Source organism: Mycosarcoma maydis, chromosome 6 (genome assembly GCF_000328475.2).
Source record: "Mycosarcoma maydis chromosome 6, whole genome shotgun sequence".
Lineage (NCBI taxonomy): Eukaryota > Fungi > Basidiomycota > Ustilaginomycetes > Ustilaginales > Mycosarcoma > Mycosarcoma maydis.
The window spans coordinates 73638-90246 of NC_026483.1; the positions used below are offsets into that span (position 1 = coordinate 73638).

Here is a 16609-nt window from a genome sequence, read left to right on the forward strand (position 1 = left end):
CGACACATGTTGTACCATGTACCACGCGTACGGGTCTGCGGAAACAGGAATTATGAATGCTACGTGTATAGACTCACCAAAGCCAGAGTCGTGTGTGGATGCGCTGCATCGTAGATCGTAGAGCGTAGAGATCCAGAACATCGACCTGCCAGCTTCAACGACCGCGCGCTTCGCCTAGTCCGCGCGGCTCTCGCCGCCACTGCGCGGTGCAACTCCCGACTCGCTGCGCTCGTTGCGCCACTCATACGGCACACTATGCGTAAGACTACCGTCACCGTCACACGCTCGTGATGCCAGAGCACGGAAGGTGTACTGGAAAAAGGTGGAATTACACACGCTCGCTATGTACTGGCCGTCGTGCGTGTCAGAAGTCGAATCCTTCACCCCTGAACTGCTCCAGACTGCTACCGACATGCGCCTTCTGCGCAAGATCCAAGCGATCCATGACCAAGAAGATCCTCCTCAACGTCGACCAGAGATTGTGACTCTCGCCGGCTTCTGCCAACGGCGTCGGCGCCGGCTGCTCGCCCTCAGGTACGTCCGGTAGCGTGTGCGTCTGCTGCAAGCTCAGCGCAGCAAGCAGATGTTCCGCTGCCTCGTGATGAGCGCCCAGGTTCAAACACGAGACCGAGAGGTTGTAGATCGCGCGTGTAAACGTCGGCCGCAGTTCCAATGCTTTGTGGTACGCTGCGATCGCCTCTTCCGGTTTACCCCCATTAGCAAGCGTCGCACCAAGACGATTCCACAGCAGGAAGTCGTTCGGTCGTACGCTGAGAGCCGAATTAAAGCAATCTTGCGCCTGTTCGTAGGCGGATTGGGTGTAGAACAGCACGCCCAGCCCTACTTGCACCTCAGGATCAATCTGACCCGCACTGTTGCCCTGTCGAGCAGCTTGCAGGAAGAGGTCAGTGACGCGGTTCAGGCTGGCCCACGGGTTGCCCTCGGTACCCTCGATCGGATCCTTGGAGCCTGAAATCTCGGCGGACAGAGGCGCTGCCTTGATGTTGGGATAAGCGCGCGAGATGTAGCGTTCAAGCGTCTGATGCGCTGCCGTGTCGTAACCTTCGTTGGTGTAGGAAATAGCAAGCGACATATACGCCTCGAGGTTGTTCTCGTCAATCTTGATGGCTTCCTCAAGCGCGCGAATTGCCTGTGCCTCCTTCTCGTTCATCGCCTGACACTCTCCCAGCCTACGCCAAGCTTCAGATCGCTCGCGACGCGATCTGTCCACTTCGCCGCGCTCGACTTCGCCTCCCGTGCCGCCTTGGGTGTCACGCTGCGTTGCAGCTTCAAAGAGCAAGGCCGCATCTGACAAGTTGCCACCGTTGGCGAGCAGACGCAATCCTTCCGAAAGAGGATCCGGATGTGTCTCAAAGGGGTTTTGCTGGCTCCTTCGGTACTGACCAAGCCGAGGATATCCGTCCGGGCCAACGACACCAAAGCCATCTAAAAGGGCATCTTCAGTGCCGTCCAGCGCCGCCATCTCGTCGAGACCATGCTGACCGCCACCGAGGCCACCCGAGGGGTGGGTGTAGCCGAATTGCTCACCATCATCGTCGGCTCTCGACTTCATAAGCTCTTCCTCCCATTTGGCCAATTCAGCGTCTGCAGACGAAGGCGGGATGCCGTTGCGTGCATTCATGGATCGCCAAAGATCCTCGAAGCGCGAGTTGGCTTCTTGACCGTCGGCGGTGAGTTCCTGCTCGATTGCATCCAGCTCGCGACGGATGGATTCGGCTTGCTCAGCTTCCGAGGGGAGCAGATCGGCTTCGGACTCCTTTGCTTTGCCTTTGCCCTTAGATTCGGCCTCGGATTGCTCTGCATCAAGCTTCTTGAATTGTTCCTCCCACGTTGCATCGTCGAGCTCGGTGAAACGAGACTGGGAGGACTGTGTTTGCTGCGGCTGATACTGCCGCTGTTGCTGCATGGAGCCCATTCCTCCCATCATGCCCATACTCATTCCCATGCCACCCATGCCCATGCCCATGCCCATTCCGCCGTATGAGCCCATGATAGGACGCGAAGCATAGGCGGCTGAAGGGTCGGAGCCGGAGCCGGAGCCGGAGCCGGAGCCAACAGGCCTCTGATGCATAGCTGCTGGCTGCTGATGCTGGGACGAGCCAAACTGCTGAGCCCACGCAGACGATCCTGCTGGTGGCTGCATTGATCTAGCCGGTGCACCTCGTCTGGCGAAAGCGGCTTCCATGTCTGCATTCGATGGAGTGGCATTGCGTGGCATTTGGCTCGCCCAAGCGGCACCAGCGTTGGGGTGCTGGAAAGAGGGTACGGCACTGTTGAGCTCGTTGCGCATAGCTTGAAGGTCGAAAGCGGACGAAGCTGCGCCACGGGGCATGGAAGCGGCCTGCTGCTGGCGGAAGAAGGCATCTGCATCCGAGTTGAGACCGGCTTGATGCTGTTGGCGCATGCCAGTAGAACCCGTTTGAGGTTGACCTGTAAAAGTACGATCGCCCTGCTGAATAGAGCGATCCTGTTGTGTATGCTTAAGCATCTGAGCGAGACCATTGTTGGAGGTGGAGCATTCAGCTCCGTTGAGCATGGATTGAAACGCCATCTTGACGGTGACGCTTGTGTGGCCGACGTGGTACAAGGAGTGGGGTGTTGAAAATCTACAGGTGTACACGCTGGAATCCGGTAGTATAGATCGTTGAGGTTGATGGAGAACTAGAAAGGAAGAAAAGAGGCGTGTGACAACCAAGCGATGCAACAGAATCGTGAATGTGAATCACGAACCGTGAATCGTGAATGTGGTTGCTGACGTGTGACGTGTGATGATTGGCTGTGTAATATGTGAATCGTGATTGTGGAGAGAGACCGAGTTGGTGGCTGAAGCGTGACAAAGCGAGAAACGCCGGCTGAGCCGGTTCGTGCGCGGCTGCTCTTGTGTCTGTGAGTCGTGAGTCGTGACTGTTGGACGTTGCAACTCGACGACTCTGCTGTTGTGCTTGCTGCTGTTACGTTGTAGTTAACTTAGCCGGACTTGAGACGGTATGGGGTTGCGCTGGATTTTAAAGCACGGCTCATGGTTTTTTCACCCTCATTTTGTCTCCACCAGCGCAAGCTTGCATTTCCACTCGGCCGACTGTAATCGAAACTGTACTCACGCCTACGCCATCCTCCACGACCGTGGTCACCGTTCACGGTTGCCCAAGCTGCAAACTAGATTTTTGTTTCGTATTGATCACGACGATGGCCTTCAGCAGATCACAAAAGATGAGCATCGATATCGATCAGGGCTGCTGTAGAGTACAGGCCCAGCTAGACGGTCAACTTGCCTTGTCAGCTGACAGGTTGAGTGGTGTCTGCCCTTTGAACCCGCGTCCCATTTTGTTCATGTCCAAGGTCCTTTCAAGTTACCAACAACACGATGAGCATCGTAAAACCTCTTGCCAGAGCTCTGTCGATTCAACCTGTTCCTGCCATCCTGAACCATACAAGGCTTTTCCCGCCAAAGCTCGGCCCGATGAGTCTACTCACTGGAAATGGTGAGCACCGAAAGCCCACATGATAATCACCGTCGGCAAACGCCAGACTTTGGTCTTGCGGCCGCCGCTTGAAACGGTAGTCGGATATCAAATGCTACCTTACCGCCGCGTGACACTGCGTCGAACGTCGCCGTTCTCTCCGCCAAAACGAATAGGTCTGCCGAAAGGGCTAAGCCACGGCAACCTTTGACCGACCCCGACCTCCTTGATCACCAGACGACGTAGAATCTGTTCGATTCCAGCTTTCGATACACCCATGCTCTAGTATCTAACGCAGCCGTGCCACTTCGAGCACTCCTGAAGCGACTTCTGCTACTGGTAAACATTCCCCCACCCTGACGACGTTCCTTAAATGGCCGGTTCTCCTTTCTTGCCCCGCGCTTCGCCCTTCGCCTTTGAGCTGTAATTCAGGCCCGACCTGATTCACCCCCACAGACGTGCTGTCCATATGGATTGCAGGCGCCTCTTGTCATTGCTTGGAGCGCTGAGATTCTCCAACGATGCACCATTCACGGTGGGATAATGGTGAGCACTGTACAGATGAACAAGCACTAATTTCGAATAACTAATCATCATCGTTCACCTCGGCCCGTTCATGCAGCTCAACCACCTCGCTTATGCCAACGTCCACGCTGCTGCCCTACATGTTTCCGTCTCTTGCTGCTTCCCGATTAGCTACGTCGCCGATGTCGGTCTATGTCTACCGACCTTTTGAGCGTCCTGGTGCTGGTGCATAGCACATGGATTGACCCATTTGTTAGTGCCTCCAGTATATCGGCAGTATACAATACCAGTACCGAGCCAACTGTGTATCTCATCCTGGTCGCAACAGAGGCTGTCTGAATACTTAAGGACAACGGCAAGATAAGCTAATTCACCATCATGTCGTCTCATAACATCTCTTTCCGAGCTCTTCATATACAGCATACGCTAAGCTTTGTGGTAAATCCAGACGAGGAATCATGGTCAAGTTGCCCGGTCTCACCAGCTGTCTCGCTGCTGCTGGAATGGTGAGCACAGCTGCCAATCTGATGGCGAGCGTTCGAGCCCTGCCTTCTACTGTTCCAGATCTTCGTCTTGATCAGCTTCTAACCTCACGGTTCAACGCCACTAACAGCGGCACTGACTTCCTCTTGACTCTCTCGCCAGGACAGCGTCATGTCTTTACAACGGCGCTCTCTATGCTCGACTCGAATTTCCAGCCTCCTTTCATTTTTGGATCTTCTCGCTATACTGTCTACTATGCTGTATCGCTGCTCGCCCGCAACGGCCCTGGCGATGCCGCTCTAGCAAACCAGCTCTTCCACAATGCAATTGCTGCTCAATGGAAGAACTCCTCTGACACATGGTATGGCGCGTTTCTTGATCCAAATCAGCCCGCTCCTGGCGATCTCAATGCCCCCAAGATATATGGCTCGTACGATGCGAACTCGAACCTCTTTGTAGCTACTGCCTTCATGCTTGCTATAGAGGACTTTGGCCATCTCATGGACGACGAAGTCAAGTCAGCGGTCATTGAGTCGGGCTACCGAGCTGTTGTCGGGGACACCTACCGAGTTTTTGGCGTTGATGGAGACAACCTGACGCCTGCCTATTCGAATCCATGGCTCATGCGATGCATAGCCATGTCGTACTACGGCAACCTCAAGAACGATGCCAACATGACTAGCTACGCCCATCAGTACGCCACCGAGTTCTACTCGCTTTTCGACATGTACGACACGCTCAGCGAGTTCAACTCGGCAACATACACCGGCGTGTCGCTCTGGGCTCTGAGTTTGGGCGGCTACCTCCCATCTGACACTTTAATGGCCAAGAGAGCGGGCGAGACGATCTCGAAAATCTGGGCCAAGACAGCCCAGCTGTGGCAGCCGCAGCTTAACAGTCTGGGAGGCTCATGGGATCGAACCTACGGATTTGGTCTATCAGACTATGTCAATTTGCTCGGCTTTTATGTTGCCGGTTTTGACGATGGTGATTTGAAGGGCTGGGCACAGCCTTGGAAGCTCTCTGGATCTGCTCATGTGTCGGATGCGGCTTTTGCTCCGCTGATGGCAATCACCAGCAAATATCATGATCAGTATGTCTCGCAAGAGTCTCGCGCTTATTTGAAGCCCAACGCCTCGGGTAGCAGGCCTGGTCGTCTGGTCAAGTCCAATGCGTGGTCACCTCCTTTCGATGCCGATGTCAAGCAGTACGGACCTCGCAACTACACGGCTTGGATTGGCGAAAATGTTTCTGTGGGTGGAACTGAGATTGACGAAGCTGACATCGGTGGCCCTGCTAAGAACCCAACCGCATTCACACCAGCTGTCATGCTTTGGAAGACCCCAGACACGCATTCTCTCAACTACGCTCAACCCAAGGTATCCTGGCTTTCGCTCTATCCAACCACTCAGACCATATCTGCAAGCGCTTCTGCGTCGAGCCTCACCATTCGCTTCCCGCCGTCCATAGCGTTCGCCGCCAACTATACTACGCCTAGTCACATGACGATTATGATTGGTACCAGCCCGCTCAACAACCTGCCTAGCGACTTGTTAGTGTCGTCCAACCATACCAACGGCGCTCTGCCTGGTATAGAATTGACGCTGAGTGGTAATGTAGCTTCGAATGTGGTCGAACGCTCGTTGACGTATGACAGCTCCAAGAATGTCAACGGCTTCTACTACTACAACCTCACGTTCTCGCTTAGTAGTCTACCGAAGAGCACGGTGCCCGAGTTGGTTGTCTCTTACAAGGTGGTCTAGCCGATGCCAGCTATAGTTCGCTGTTTGAACTGTGTATGGAGCTCAGCCTTTGCAGGATTGGAGAGAAAGGTATACTTGCTTTGTATGATGAATGCTGTTTGTGGTTCTCCTGACGGGCTTTGTCTTGATTGATATGCACGATGGCCGGGCGAGGTGAGCTAAAATGACGAATGGGCCCAAGTTGACAGGTGTGAACCAAGCTTGACGCTTGTCAGCAGCGGCAAAGGCTTCAGAGATGCAGCAGGACGCGACGCGCGCGCACTCGGCGGGCTTGTCTGAAAATTGAGCTCAAGAGCGCGTAAAGAGAGCTCAGCGGCAGAAAACTCACGACTCCAACGCCAGACGTGAAACAGCGACGAACCCAACACTTCACTCGTGACTTGATAGCTTTGCTTTCACGATTGCTCGCCATCTTTCGCTTTACCACTTCGATCTTCTATCCTCGAGGCATGCACCATTCAGAATGGCGTTTAACGAGCAACCCTCAAATCCCAAACCCGACTCGGTTCCCGCGGAAGACGTTGCCACCGATGCTCTCACCGAGCCAGCTTCGGCGCGCCAACTGATCGATGAAGCAAAACGCCATTTTGCTCTCAAAGAATACGCTGCAGCGTCCGATAAGCTGGCACTAGCTCTCGAAGAACTGAGCGCGAGTCACGCTGAAGATGCCGATGAGCTGGCACCGATCTTGCAGCTCTACGGTCAGAGCGTGCTCGAGAATTTCATCCTCAACTCGGGTGCACTTGGTGGTGGAAGTGGTTCGGCTCCTCTTCCTGCTGCCACTGCATCTCCTTCCAAGGCGGCCGGCTCATCTTCTTCAGCAGGTGTGGTGAAGAGCGACCCTAGGTTCAGCTTTACCGGTGATGCTGAAGATGACGGTGATGACGACGAAGAGAGCGCTCCCGATGCGGGCGCAGCAGAGGCAGATGACGAAGACGACTTGCAGACAGCTTTCTCGGTTCTCGATCTGGCCAGAGTGATCTACAAGCGCGCTCTTGACTCGGAATCACAGTCTCTAAAGACGTTGGACGGCACCGAGTGGCGCAAGACCCGCATCCAGGCTGAGCTGGCCGAAGTCATGAACCTGCTAGGCGATGTGGGACTCGAGTCAGAAAACTTCACCCAGGCATCTGCCGACTACCGCTCAAGCCTCAATATCCTGCTACCCTTGCTCAATCGACACTCACGTCGACTGGCTGATGCGCATCTGCGTTTGGGTCTTGCTCTTGAGTTCCATCCAGACGTTGAAGAGCGCAAAGGCGCCAAGCCGCACGTCCAGGCTGCATCAGATGTATTGGCTGCTCGTATTGCTGCCATACAAGCGCGCATCGACAACTCTGCGTCCACAGCAAGCTCTTCGGCAGACGTAAGCAAAGAGCAAGAAAAGGAAAAAGACGATCTTGCCGACCTTGATGATCAGGCTGCTTTGCAGAAGGAACTGTCTGATGTGCAACAACTCAAGAAGGAACTTGACACCAAATTGGAAGAGTACGAGACCGACGATGGACAGGCGCATCTCAACGGCCAGCCCGATTTGGCAGGCGTATTGGGTCTCCCAGCTGACGCTCAAGCCGCCGCAGCCGGCATATCGACCAAAGATGCGCTCCAGCAGGCGATCAAGGATGCCTTCCTCGGTGCACACGCCGAGGGTGCTGGCGAACTCAACCCGTTCACCGGTGCATCAAAGAGTGCCGCTGCAGATGTGCCAGTCAACAACCTCAGCTCGATGGTCAAGAGGAAGAAGAAGCCCGAAACGGACGAGACTGCGATGTCAGCAGCGCCGAATGATGGGGAGATCGACGCTAAGAAGCCTCGTACGCAGGCTTAGTGGCTCTGCGCATGCTTGCCTTTCACATTTGCCATGTCCTGGCTCGAGCACAAGCTGCGTGTTGGTAATCAAGTATGCATGCTTGTAACCAAACTGATTTGTCTATGTACTCGTACAGATGAGTGAGTCGTGACTTATAAACCGTCTCGAAGGTGCACATCCCAGAAACTCCAAGTGCCGTTCGTCGGCGCTCGTGACTCGTGCCTAACGCCCAAGATGCGCGAAACAAGATTGTGCACCTCTATGTTCGCAAAGCCGTCCATGTTGCACTTGCGTCTCGCTGCTTGCTTTCGCTCGAGAGCTTTGAACGACGGGCCTTGGGCAACGAAGATGGCGTGCATATCTTGTTCGCTATTGTCGTAACCGTGGTTGCCTCGGGGGGCGTAGGTGCGGTCTGCAAACGTGGCCATTTCGTCATGGCTTGTGATACTCCACCCGAGGTCCGGGATGAGCCAGACCGGGGCTAGACGATCATGCACCCGTCCATGATCGGCAAGGTGGAAGCGTTGCGGAAGCTCTTGGCGCGTAAAAAGCTTCCAACCTCGTCTGTGCTTGTGCACAAGCGATGAGAGATGGTCAAGAGCTTTTTGTTCAAGCGCTTGTCGTTGCTCATCGGTGTCTCCTTTGAAGCGTAACCCTGCACTCGGCCACCCATCCCTCGCTTCTAATTTCGCGTATAGCTCGCTTCCAAGCAGATCATCCAGGAATATCAACCTCTCATTGCTCGTTGAAGTCATTCCATGGTCGCTGACCACCAGTATGTCCACAATCTCTCCCAACCCTCTTTCCTTCACCAATTGCTGCTGTAGCTTGCCTATAAACCCATCTACCCTCCGAACCGCCTCTAACGCCTGTTTGCTCTCTGGTCCAAATTTGTGCGCGGCTTGATCGATATCCGGCACATAGGCGCAAATCAAGCTCGCCCGTTCACTGACGTCTTGCACATCGATCCATTTTAGTATTTGATTCATTCTTGCATCGAGGTTCCAGTGTGGACCGCCTTGGTATTCTTGAAAGTACCTCGGTTCTACGCCTGCAGCGGTGACGGGTGGACCGGGCCACATGAGAACAGCGCTGTTGAGACCGGATCGCTGAGCGGTAGCCCAGATGGGTTCACCTCTCCACCATGAGGCATTCCACGATTGAGAAGGGTTGGTGTAATAGAACTGCTTGTGCGTGGAGGTGTCGGTGAAGTCGTTGGCTACGATCCCGTGGGCGGAGGCGTAGAGTCCAGTGAGCAGGGACCAGTGGTTGGGGAATGTCAAGGTGGGGAAGATGGGTTGAAGGTAGGAGGCTAGGCGAGAGCGTTGACTGGACAGGCCGAGCGAGACTAGGTGTGGGGCGAGGGAAGGCTGGAGGTAAGTGGGCTTGGCACCGTCGAGAGAGATCAGGATTACGGTTCGGCGAAAAGCGTGTGTGCCGTTAGTGAGCGTGGAGTTGGGCAGCAGCGATGTTGCTCCGCGCGGATGCGATGGCGGGGAAGTGATGGGCCACGGTCGGACGGTGTGAATAATGCTGATCAGGGCACCTATGAGCAACAGCTGGATCACAAGTCGACATACTATCGATGAACGTCTGCTTCTTTGACTTATTTGCGGCTCAGCGCTTGCGCGTTGAAGTAACGGGGTGCTTGGATCAGCCTCGTAAGAGTCATTCTTTCGACTGCTGCTTCTTGTCTCGCTGACAGAAACACTTGATGTTGCTACTCGAGGTTCGCTGTCTGGCCGAACCGACCCTCCTTGGGTTGGCTCGACGACAGAGCTCATTATTGATCGATTTCGACCTCAGAACGCCCGTTCGTGATGGAGCCTCCTGGTCCAGTCTATGCGGAAACTTGCATGTCTAAGTGTTGTGACTGTGTCGATGCAGTTGGAAGGTGGCATGACAGACAGCGGCACCAGTCCCGAGTCACGACTGAACGGTCCCGAAAGCTGGCAAGACAGCTGTGACTTGGTGGGTTCACGTTTTGTGTTCCCGAGCGTGCGTGAGCTTTACGATACGAATGTTACGCCGAATGGGCTGTTTGAAGGAAAAAACTGTCTGCACCCCGCAAAGTCACAGAGCGGTTCGTGCAGATTCGTGCATTTATTCTGTGATTCTTTTGGGAAAAGCAGCGACGAATCGTGAATCGTGAACATCACGGCCTATGCTGCTGTCGAACAAGCACGAACGCTGCGGGCAAGTCGCTTTTACACAATCACGAATCGTGAATCAGTATCAAGATACGGGCTTATCGCTCTGTTCCGCCGCGCACACTCGCAGTCGCTGTCGAACTCTCAGCCTCCATCCTCACGTTACGTTGTTCCCAACAAGAATAGCAAGAATGACCTCGACCGAAGCGAGCGACAACAGTGGCGCTGGATTCTGCGTTCACTGCGTCTCGGGATTCCGCATCCCTGGCGACCCCAAGGGCAAGATGGAAACCATCCACGGCCTCAACACATACGTCGCAACCCCTACCAATGCTGCCTCAGACTCTGCTAAAAAAGCAATCATCTTTTTCTACGATGCATTTGGTCTCAAACTGGCCAACAATAAAGTGATTCCGGATAAGATCGCCGATGCCACTGGTCTGACGGTATACGTTCCAGATGTAAGCACCTTTGCCCCCTTCTCCCGCGTTGCGAAATCAAACGAACAGCGCTGACGAATCTCTGCTTTCTCACTTCTCATCAGGTGTTCAACGGAGGAGGAATCGAAGAAGCAGCCTTGTCACACGCCCCTTCCACTGCAGCCGACATGAAAGCCGCTTCGATCCTGACCAAACTTCGCACCGGCGCAGCATTCATCACCGCCGCTCCCTTCTTCTTGCTGAACTTGCCCCAAACCAAAGTGCCTACACTCAAGAAATGGATTGAACAACTCAAGCTGTCTCATGGATACACTCGTCTCGGCGGTACAGGCTTCTGCTATGGAGGCAAATTGGTCATTATGCTCAATGCTACGGACCATATCGACGTTAGCGTTGCAAACCACCCCAGTATGATCACAAGAGCCGATATTGCAGCGATCAAGAATCCTATTTTGTTCAACTGTGCAGAAGAGGATCCGATCTTCTCAGAAAGCTATGCAAAGGAGGTGGAGAAACAGTGGAAAGAAGCAGGTGATAAGCCCGTGCATAGATTCGAGTATTACCCCAACACAGTACATGGGTTTGCAGCCAGACCGAATCTGGGTGATAAGCAGGTGAAGGAGGCTTTCGAAAAGGCGTTCAACGAGAGTGTGGCTTTTTGGAAGGCGAATCTGTAAGAACTCGTGTTGTGCCATCGAAGATCTGTAAGTTGTACATTTAGTGATGAACGGATGCAGATCAATGGACGTGCTCAAGACCACTATCAAGTATGCGATCGTGAGTAGAAGTCCACCAAGTGACCAATAGGTTGGCTGCCCATTTTTCGCTCTCTCCGTTCAACGCAATAGCAGCTTTTTGCGGAAGACTGCTGTGCTGAATGCGGAGCGCCAACCGAGATCGTGCATTGATGATGGAAGAACTCAATCTGACCGGCTGACTCGTCCGGGTTGGATTTAGCAGCAAAGGGATCGCATGCTCGGAGAGCCAATGTCGCCACTCGTCCGACGTGTCCAGCGGCAGTTCGCCTCGGTTTTCGATACTGTTACGGATATTCCTTGCTTCCATCTCGTATAGTCGTTTGGCTTCGGCCGCCATTGTCTTTCGCACTTGCACTTGTTTCGAAGTGTCGCGCGCAATCTCGTACGCTTGTTGACGGTAGTGCGAATGAGCGAAGACCCAACGCACATCTTGTGGCAGCAATACCCTGGCGCTGGAACTTTCTGGAAGATGCGGATTTGAAGCTGCGAGTGGGGCCACGGAAGGAATGTAGCCGTACCGAAGCCCGTTCTGACGGAATGACGTGGGATGAGTGCTAGTGCTGGATCCGCGGAAAGTGCGGTACGATTCGAACATTTGCTCAAGGAAAGGGTCCGGAGTGGCACCGGAAGGACCTGCCTGTTGCATCTGCTCGTCAAGGCGTCCTGGGAAGCCAGGTGGAAACCTCGGCCCAGATTGCGGCAGTTCTGCTTGCACTGGAGGCGTGACTGCACGCTCCGTGTTGAGCCTTGCTGCACTGGCTTCCGCCTGTCTCAGCTTCCGAGCTCTTTCTTCTCTCGAAGGTACACGTATTTTTCTTTTACTTCTCTCTCCTTCTTCGCGTGTAGCTGCGGTATCTGAAGCAGCGGCGGAACCAGCACTACCAGCTTCTTGCTCCATGTCGTCGAGCTTAGCTCTACGGACTTTGGCGTCACCCTTTGTTAGCCCCCTCGGCCACTTGGTGGCGTACAGTCGGTGAGGAGGGGGAACATTCAGTCCTGGGACAAGTTCTGCTATCGGCACCGCCTTATTTGGTGTACCGATCGTCTTGTCAGGTCTCGTATGAGGAAGTGCAATCAGTCGATCGTGCGGCATAGGTACCTTAGAAGGGGGTGACGAGCGTAACGAAGCGACGGACTTTCCATCTTGTATGAAGCTCTCGCCACTAAATCCATGGGAAGTGCCATCGCTCAACTCACTTGCAGCGCAACGAACAACTTGCACGCATGCGAAAAACGTGAGAACCGCGGCGAAGTGCTGAAGCGTTCGCATAAGTGCTGTAGGAAAGGGATGTTGGTCTGCGTCTTAGTAGTGAGGAGGTCAGAGGAAGTGATGCAACTGAATCACTGCAAATATGCGCTCTAAATAGGTCTCGACCAGGCGGCCATCCCCACGACCTAAATCATCCTGTACCAGCCACTGTAACAGGATGCTCCGGTGCCTTGTCTTTCAAACGGAGCTCATGGCTGTCTGATGAAGTTGTGAGGAACTTGACGTGCGCAGAGACGCGTTCATGCCTTGTCTGACGCCATCCTTATGGGGAGTCTTGCGAAAGACGGAACGCCACATTCATGATTGAATCAAGCAGTAGCCAAATCCAATTCGTGATTTGTTTGCACCCAAATGGCACCTAAAGCCTTTTGAGAAACACGGTGTTGTGAAGAGTGGCTCTCCCCTTCTCCCACAAGCGAGATGTACGACATCGGTTTTTAAAATCTACTATGTTTCACTCTCGACGAGGATCAATGAGATGAAAAGTCGTGAGTGTCCTTTTTGATGAAGGATACTTGGATACGGCTAACTAGGTACATGAGCCGAGAGCGAGAGAAGTGGTCTCGTTGATCCGCGTCCCGCCGGTCCTCGATCGCACATTAAAAGTGGTAGCTAATCAGTTGTGTGGAGGAAAGGATCATGTGAGATACGATTGAGTCGATTATCATGAAGAAAGTTAACATGCATAGCATGGGAGGCTGACGAAGGTACGGATTCCCGAAAAGCGAGTCGGATCACAGAAAGAACCTCGCATCTTTGCAGCTAGGCTCTAGTACACCAAAAACAGTGATCAACTAGAGCAAAAATGCGACACAGCCTCATGAGGAATCCATCGACCTTCAAGTCACGAGTTGATGGGTCGATCATCTCTTTCCCAACACCTCTCGTCTTTCCGCGCGAGTCGCGCACTTTACAAGGTGGGACACCTGACCTGGACGAAGCTCGCTCGACTAATGGACGAGCTTCGCTAACTTGTGGCCCTCCCACCTCCCTACATGACTTACACAGTGGATCATGCTCACATGCAGCAGTGCATCAGAGTGATCATAACCATGCGGTGTGTTAATGTGGACATTTTGCGGACTCGCATTGTTGGTTCTCAATCTGCAAGGTATGTTTCGCTGGTTCTCGACGACCCGGTACATAAATATCTTCTCAAAAGCGTCGCTGTCTTCCTTTTCTCGAAAGACTTGTCTCGCACTTTTATAGGCTTAGCCAAGAAAAGCTTACAAATGCGTTATCTCGCCTTGGCTTCCGTTTCAGCACTCCTTGGGCTTGTTGCTTCAACTTCTTACATGCCGGAGGTTGTTCAGGATGGTGGGCCGACTCTCCAGTATCTGTGGGGACAAGCTTCGGCTGGCTCCTTTCTTAATCACCTTGACGAGCGCCACGGCGATGCAGGGCAGAGGTGGTCGAATTTCCTCAGAACGAGCGGCGAAGACATCGTCAGGACCTTCTACAGGTATTTTCTTGTTTTGATCTGTTCTTACCTTTTGCGCATCGAGTCTTCTCACTGACCCTTTTGCCCGGCGCTTATTTATATCGTCTAGCAGTCAAGAGTTCCGAACTGATTTGAATGCGTAAGCGTGGCTAGTAAAAATCCGAGCCTTTCATACGAAGCAGGCCAAATCGACTCACCCTTGTACGCACTTCATAATTACCATCACAGAAAACGAGCAGTTCGTAATGGAATGCACAGGTGAGTCAGCGGATCCGGTCCAGATCTTCCCGGGCAATCAATAGCTGACCGACTTGGTTTGACATCGAATTCCGTTGCCAAAGATTTCTCCGAGCGGTCAAGATGAGGGAAATCAACATGATCGCGTTTCGTCCAAGCCCATATGAAGTCAGGCTCAGACTGGCGCGAAAACTGATCACGAGCTTTGCAGAGCAGGAGAAGATTGCCAAACAGCAGGCTTCCGACGACAAACTTAGAGCTTGGGGAAAGGAACTGAGCCTCAACACTGGATATGCCGGCACAAGTGGAAGCTAGTATGCCTCGTGATAACTCCACGTCTTGTTGTTCTTTTTTTGGCTTTCAACCCGATCATCTGTACATTGAATGTGTGAGGATTAAATGACTATCGAAGGACAAACATCGCTCAATCAGATCTTGCTAAGCCGCGCTTTCCTCTCATGCCTCGCCATAGTAAACTCACACCAATGCTCCTTTTCAAGATCGGCTTCGAGTACTGACGGGTCTTTCAGAGCCGTGGATATTGGCAAGCCTTTGCTTGTGCACAGCTACTATATGCATGACCTATAGAGTTAAGCAGACTGCAGCGTTCATGCAATGTGTCACCAAGTCCATTTGATGAGAGCGTGTGAGAAAAATGACACAGTACAGGATGACCTCGTCACCGAGTAGAGACCGAGATTAACATCGTCATACGTCTTCACGGCTGTTTTTGCGCTTGGCTTACGTGCTCTGGCAGAGCACCCATGTGTGAGATGATCGACCATCGGCACTTGCAAGACTTGGCTAGAAGCTGGTATCTATGTGTCTGGAACGATGTGAATGAGATGTGTTCTGGACCCGAATTCAAGTACAGTCGCCACATCGTGTACCCGTTGGTGGCTTTTTTCACATTTTGTCCAAGTTTCCCGACCACGTGTCATAGTCTGTAGGCATGTAAGAGTTGTATGGGACTCATCAAGGAGAGACAAGACGAATGTTCTTGCTTCGAAAGTTGATGGAGTTGACTGGCTGTTCCTGTTAATGAGAATGATGAGTGCGTCCAGAGATTGTTAGGTATAAATCCAACACTCTTTGCCAATCTGATTCCGCCAGGCTGTTCTTGTTCCGGTCACATTGAGCTTCAGCTTTCTGCATGTTAGCATGATCCTCATCCAATTTCGTTGCTTTGCTTTGCTACTGGCTCTCGTGTCATTTGTTCTTGGTCTAGCCCCTTCGCTTCCGCCAGTTCAAGTTCCGAAATCAGTGGCAGAGGGCGAAGATGCCATCCAACAATTGTGGTATGAAGCCTCATCAGGACGCTTCTCGAACGTACTTGCGGAACCGTACCAGCATCTTCAGAAGGCATGGGAACATTTTCTGGTCCAGGATGGAGAGGGTATCGTTGAAGCGTATTACAGGTTTGTAGTTTCAAACCGCTAGTACCCGGTATAAAAGTGCATTCACGATTCTGGACACGCGCTGACCCTGACTCTTGCCCTTTCTCTAGCGATCCAAGTCGAAGAAAGATGTGAGTGAGCCTCAATACCCAATCGGTCTTCGCTGTCGTGTGAACGAGGTCAGTTTCTTCTCCTACTGACCATTTCGAGTCGTGAGCGTCTAACAGGTACAACAACAATTACTTCGGCCGTACAAGGTAAGTACCTTTTCCCAAGCGCTTCAGCTTTCCCCCTCTTTGCACCTCAGCTGATCAGTTAGAGCATTGCTGTACCTCGGCTTGTCAAATAAAAGGTTCTTATCAGCTGTTCGACTCATCAATCGCAAGCCTTACGAGTTCAACGCGTTGCACTTTAAGATGAAGCGACAAATGGCGCTAACTCTTGTCAAAGCTTTCGCTGATCAACAATATGCGATCATGAGAACAAAAGGCAGGAATCTAGCGCATCAGTCAGCGATCGGAAAAAGTATCCAGCAGCCTCATGACTGGACTGAAATCGACCTTTTTGCTCGAGGTCCGCAGGACACAGCTACCGATAAATCTGACATCGAAAGTGATGGTCGAGACAAATCGGCGGTATCAGAAGCAGAGCGGCAGGAATGGGGGCGACAACTTAGCCTCGGTCGAGATTCAAGCACAATAGGTGGCTCAAGCTGATCATCTCCTTCGCGATCCACTTTTCTCGAAAATTCACGATTTTCGCGCATCAAATCCTTCTAAATTCGAGCAAGCTGGTTTCGATTATTGAGATTTGGACTATGTTTGGCGTTTGTAAGTGTTAATTGCCCGATGAG

General features: G+C 52.8%; 8 protein-coding genes across 8 annotated transcripts; 5 read left to right on the forward strand and 3 right to left on the reverse strand.

Annotated features, from left to right (window-relative positions):
• Positions 1-364: 364 nt before the first annotated feature.
• Positions 365-2572, reverse strand: UMAG_02528 (uncharacterized protein; the record flags this gene model as incomplete). The annotated part of the gene is made up of 1 exon (XM_011390640.1): positions 365-2572. The coding sequence occupies one exon, from the start codon at positions 2570-2572 to the stop codon at positions 365-367; it is 2208 nt and encodes a 735-aa protein (XP_011388942.1).
• Positions 2573-4465: 1893 nt separating this feature from the next.
• On the forward strand, positions 4466-6253 carry UMAG_02529 (uncharacterized protein; the record flags this gene model as incomplete). Its single annotated transcript, XM_011390641.1, has 1 exon — positions 4466-6253. The coding sequence occupies one exon, from the start codon at positions 4466-4468 to the stop codon at positions 6251-6253; it is 1788 nt and encodes a 595-aa protein (XP_011388943.1).
• A 463-nt stretch (positions 6254-6716) lies between these two features.
• Positions 6717-8081, forward strand: UMAG_02530 (uncharacterized protein; the record flags this gene model as incomplete). The annotated part of the gene is made up of 1 exon (XM_011390642.1): positions 6717-8081. The coding sequence occupies one exon, from the start codon at positions 6717-6719 to the stop codon at positions 8079-8081; it is 1365 nt and encodes a 454-aa protein (XP_011388944.1).
• Positions 8082-8215: 134 nt separating this feature from the next.
• On the reverse strand, positions 8216-9847 carry UMAG_02531 (uncharacterized protein; the record flags this gene model as incomplete). Its single annotated transcript, XM_011390643.1, has 1 exon — positions 8216-9847. The coding sequence occupies one exon, from the start codon at positions 9845-9847 to the stop codon at positions 8216-8218; it is 1632 nt and encodes a 543-aa protein (XP_011388945.1).
• Positions 9848-10404: 557 nt separating this feature from the next.
• UMAG_11414 (uncharacterized protein) lies at positions 10405-11330 on the forward strand (the record flags this gene model as incomplete). Its single annotated transcript, XM_011390916.1, has 2 exons — positions 10405-10674; positions 10758-11330. 2 exons carry the CDS (start codon positions 10405-10407, stop codon positions 11328-11330), a joined length of 843 nt encoding a protein of 280 aa, XP_011389218.1.
• A 61-nt stretch (positions 11331-11391) lies between these two features.
• Positions 11392-12681, reverse strand: UMAG_02533 (uncharacterized protein; the record flags this gene model as incomplete). The annotated part of the gene is made up of 1 exon (XM_011390644.1): positions 11392-12681. The coding sequence occupies one exon, from the start codon at positions 12679-12681 to the stop codon at positions 11392-11394; it is 1290 nt and encodes a 429-aa protein (XP_011388946.1).
• A 1232-nt stretch (positions 12682-13913) lies between these two features.
• UMAG_11415 (uncharacterized protein) lies at positions 13914-14674 on the forward strand (the record flags this gene model as incomplete). Its single annotated transcript, XM_011390917.1, has 4 exons — positions 13914-14143; positions 14232-14261; positions 14351-14380; positions 14464-14674. The coding sequence occupies 4 exons, from the start codon at positions 13914-13916 to the stop codon at positions 14672-14674; spliced, it is 501 nt and encodes a 166-aa protein (XP_011389219.1).
• Positions 14675-15520: 846 nt separating this feature from the next.
• UMAG_02535 (uncharacterized protein) lies at positions 15521-16472 on the forward strand (the record flags this gene model as incomplete). The annotated part of the gene is made up of 4 exons (XM_011390645.1): positions 15521-15777; positions 15867-15887; positions 15984-16013; positions 16109-16472. The coding sequence occupies 4 exons, from the start codon at positions 15521-15523 to the stop codon at positions 16470-16472; spliced, it is 672 nt and encodes a 223-aa protein (XP_011388947.1).
• Between the last annotated feature and the right edge of the window lie 137 nt (positions 16473-16609).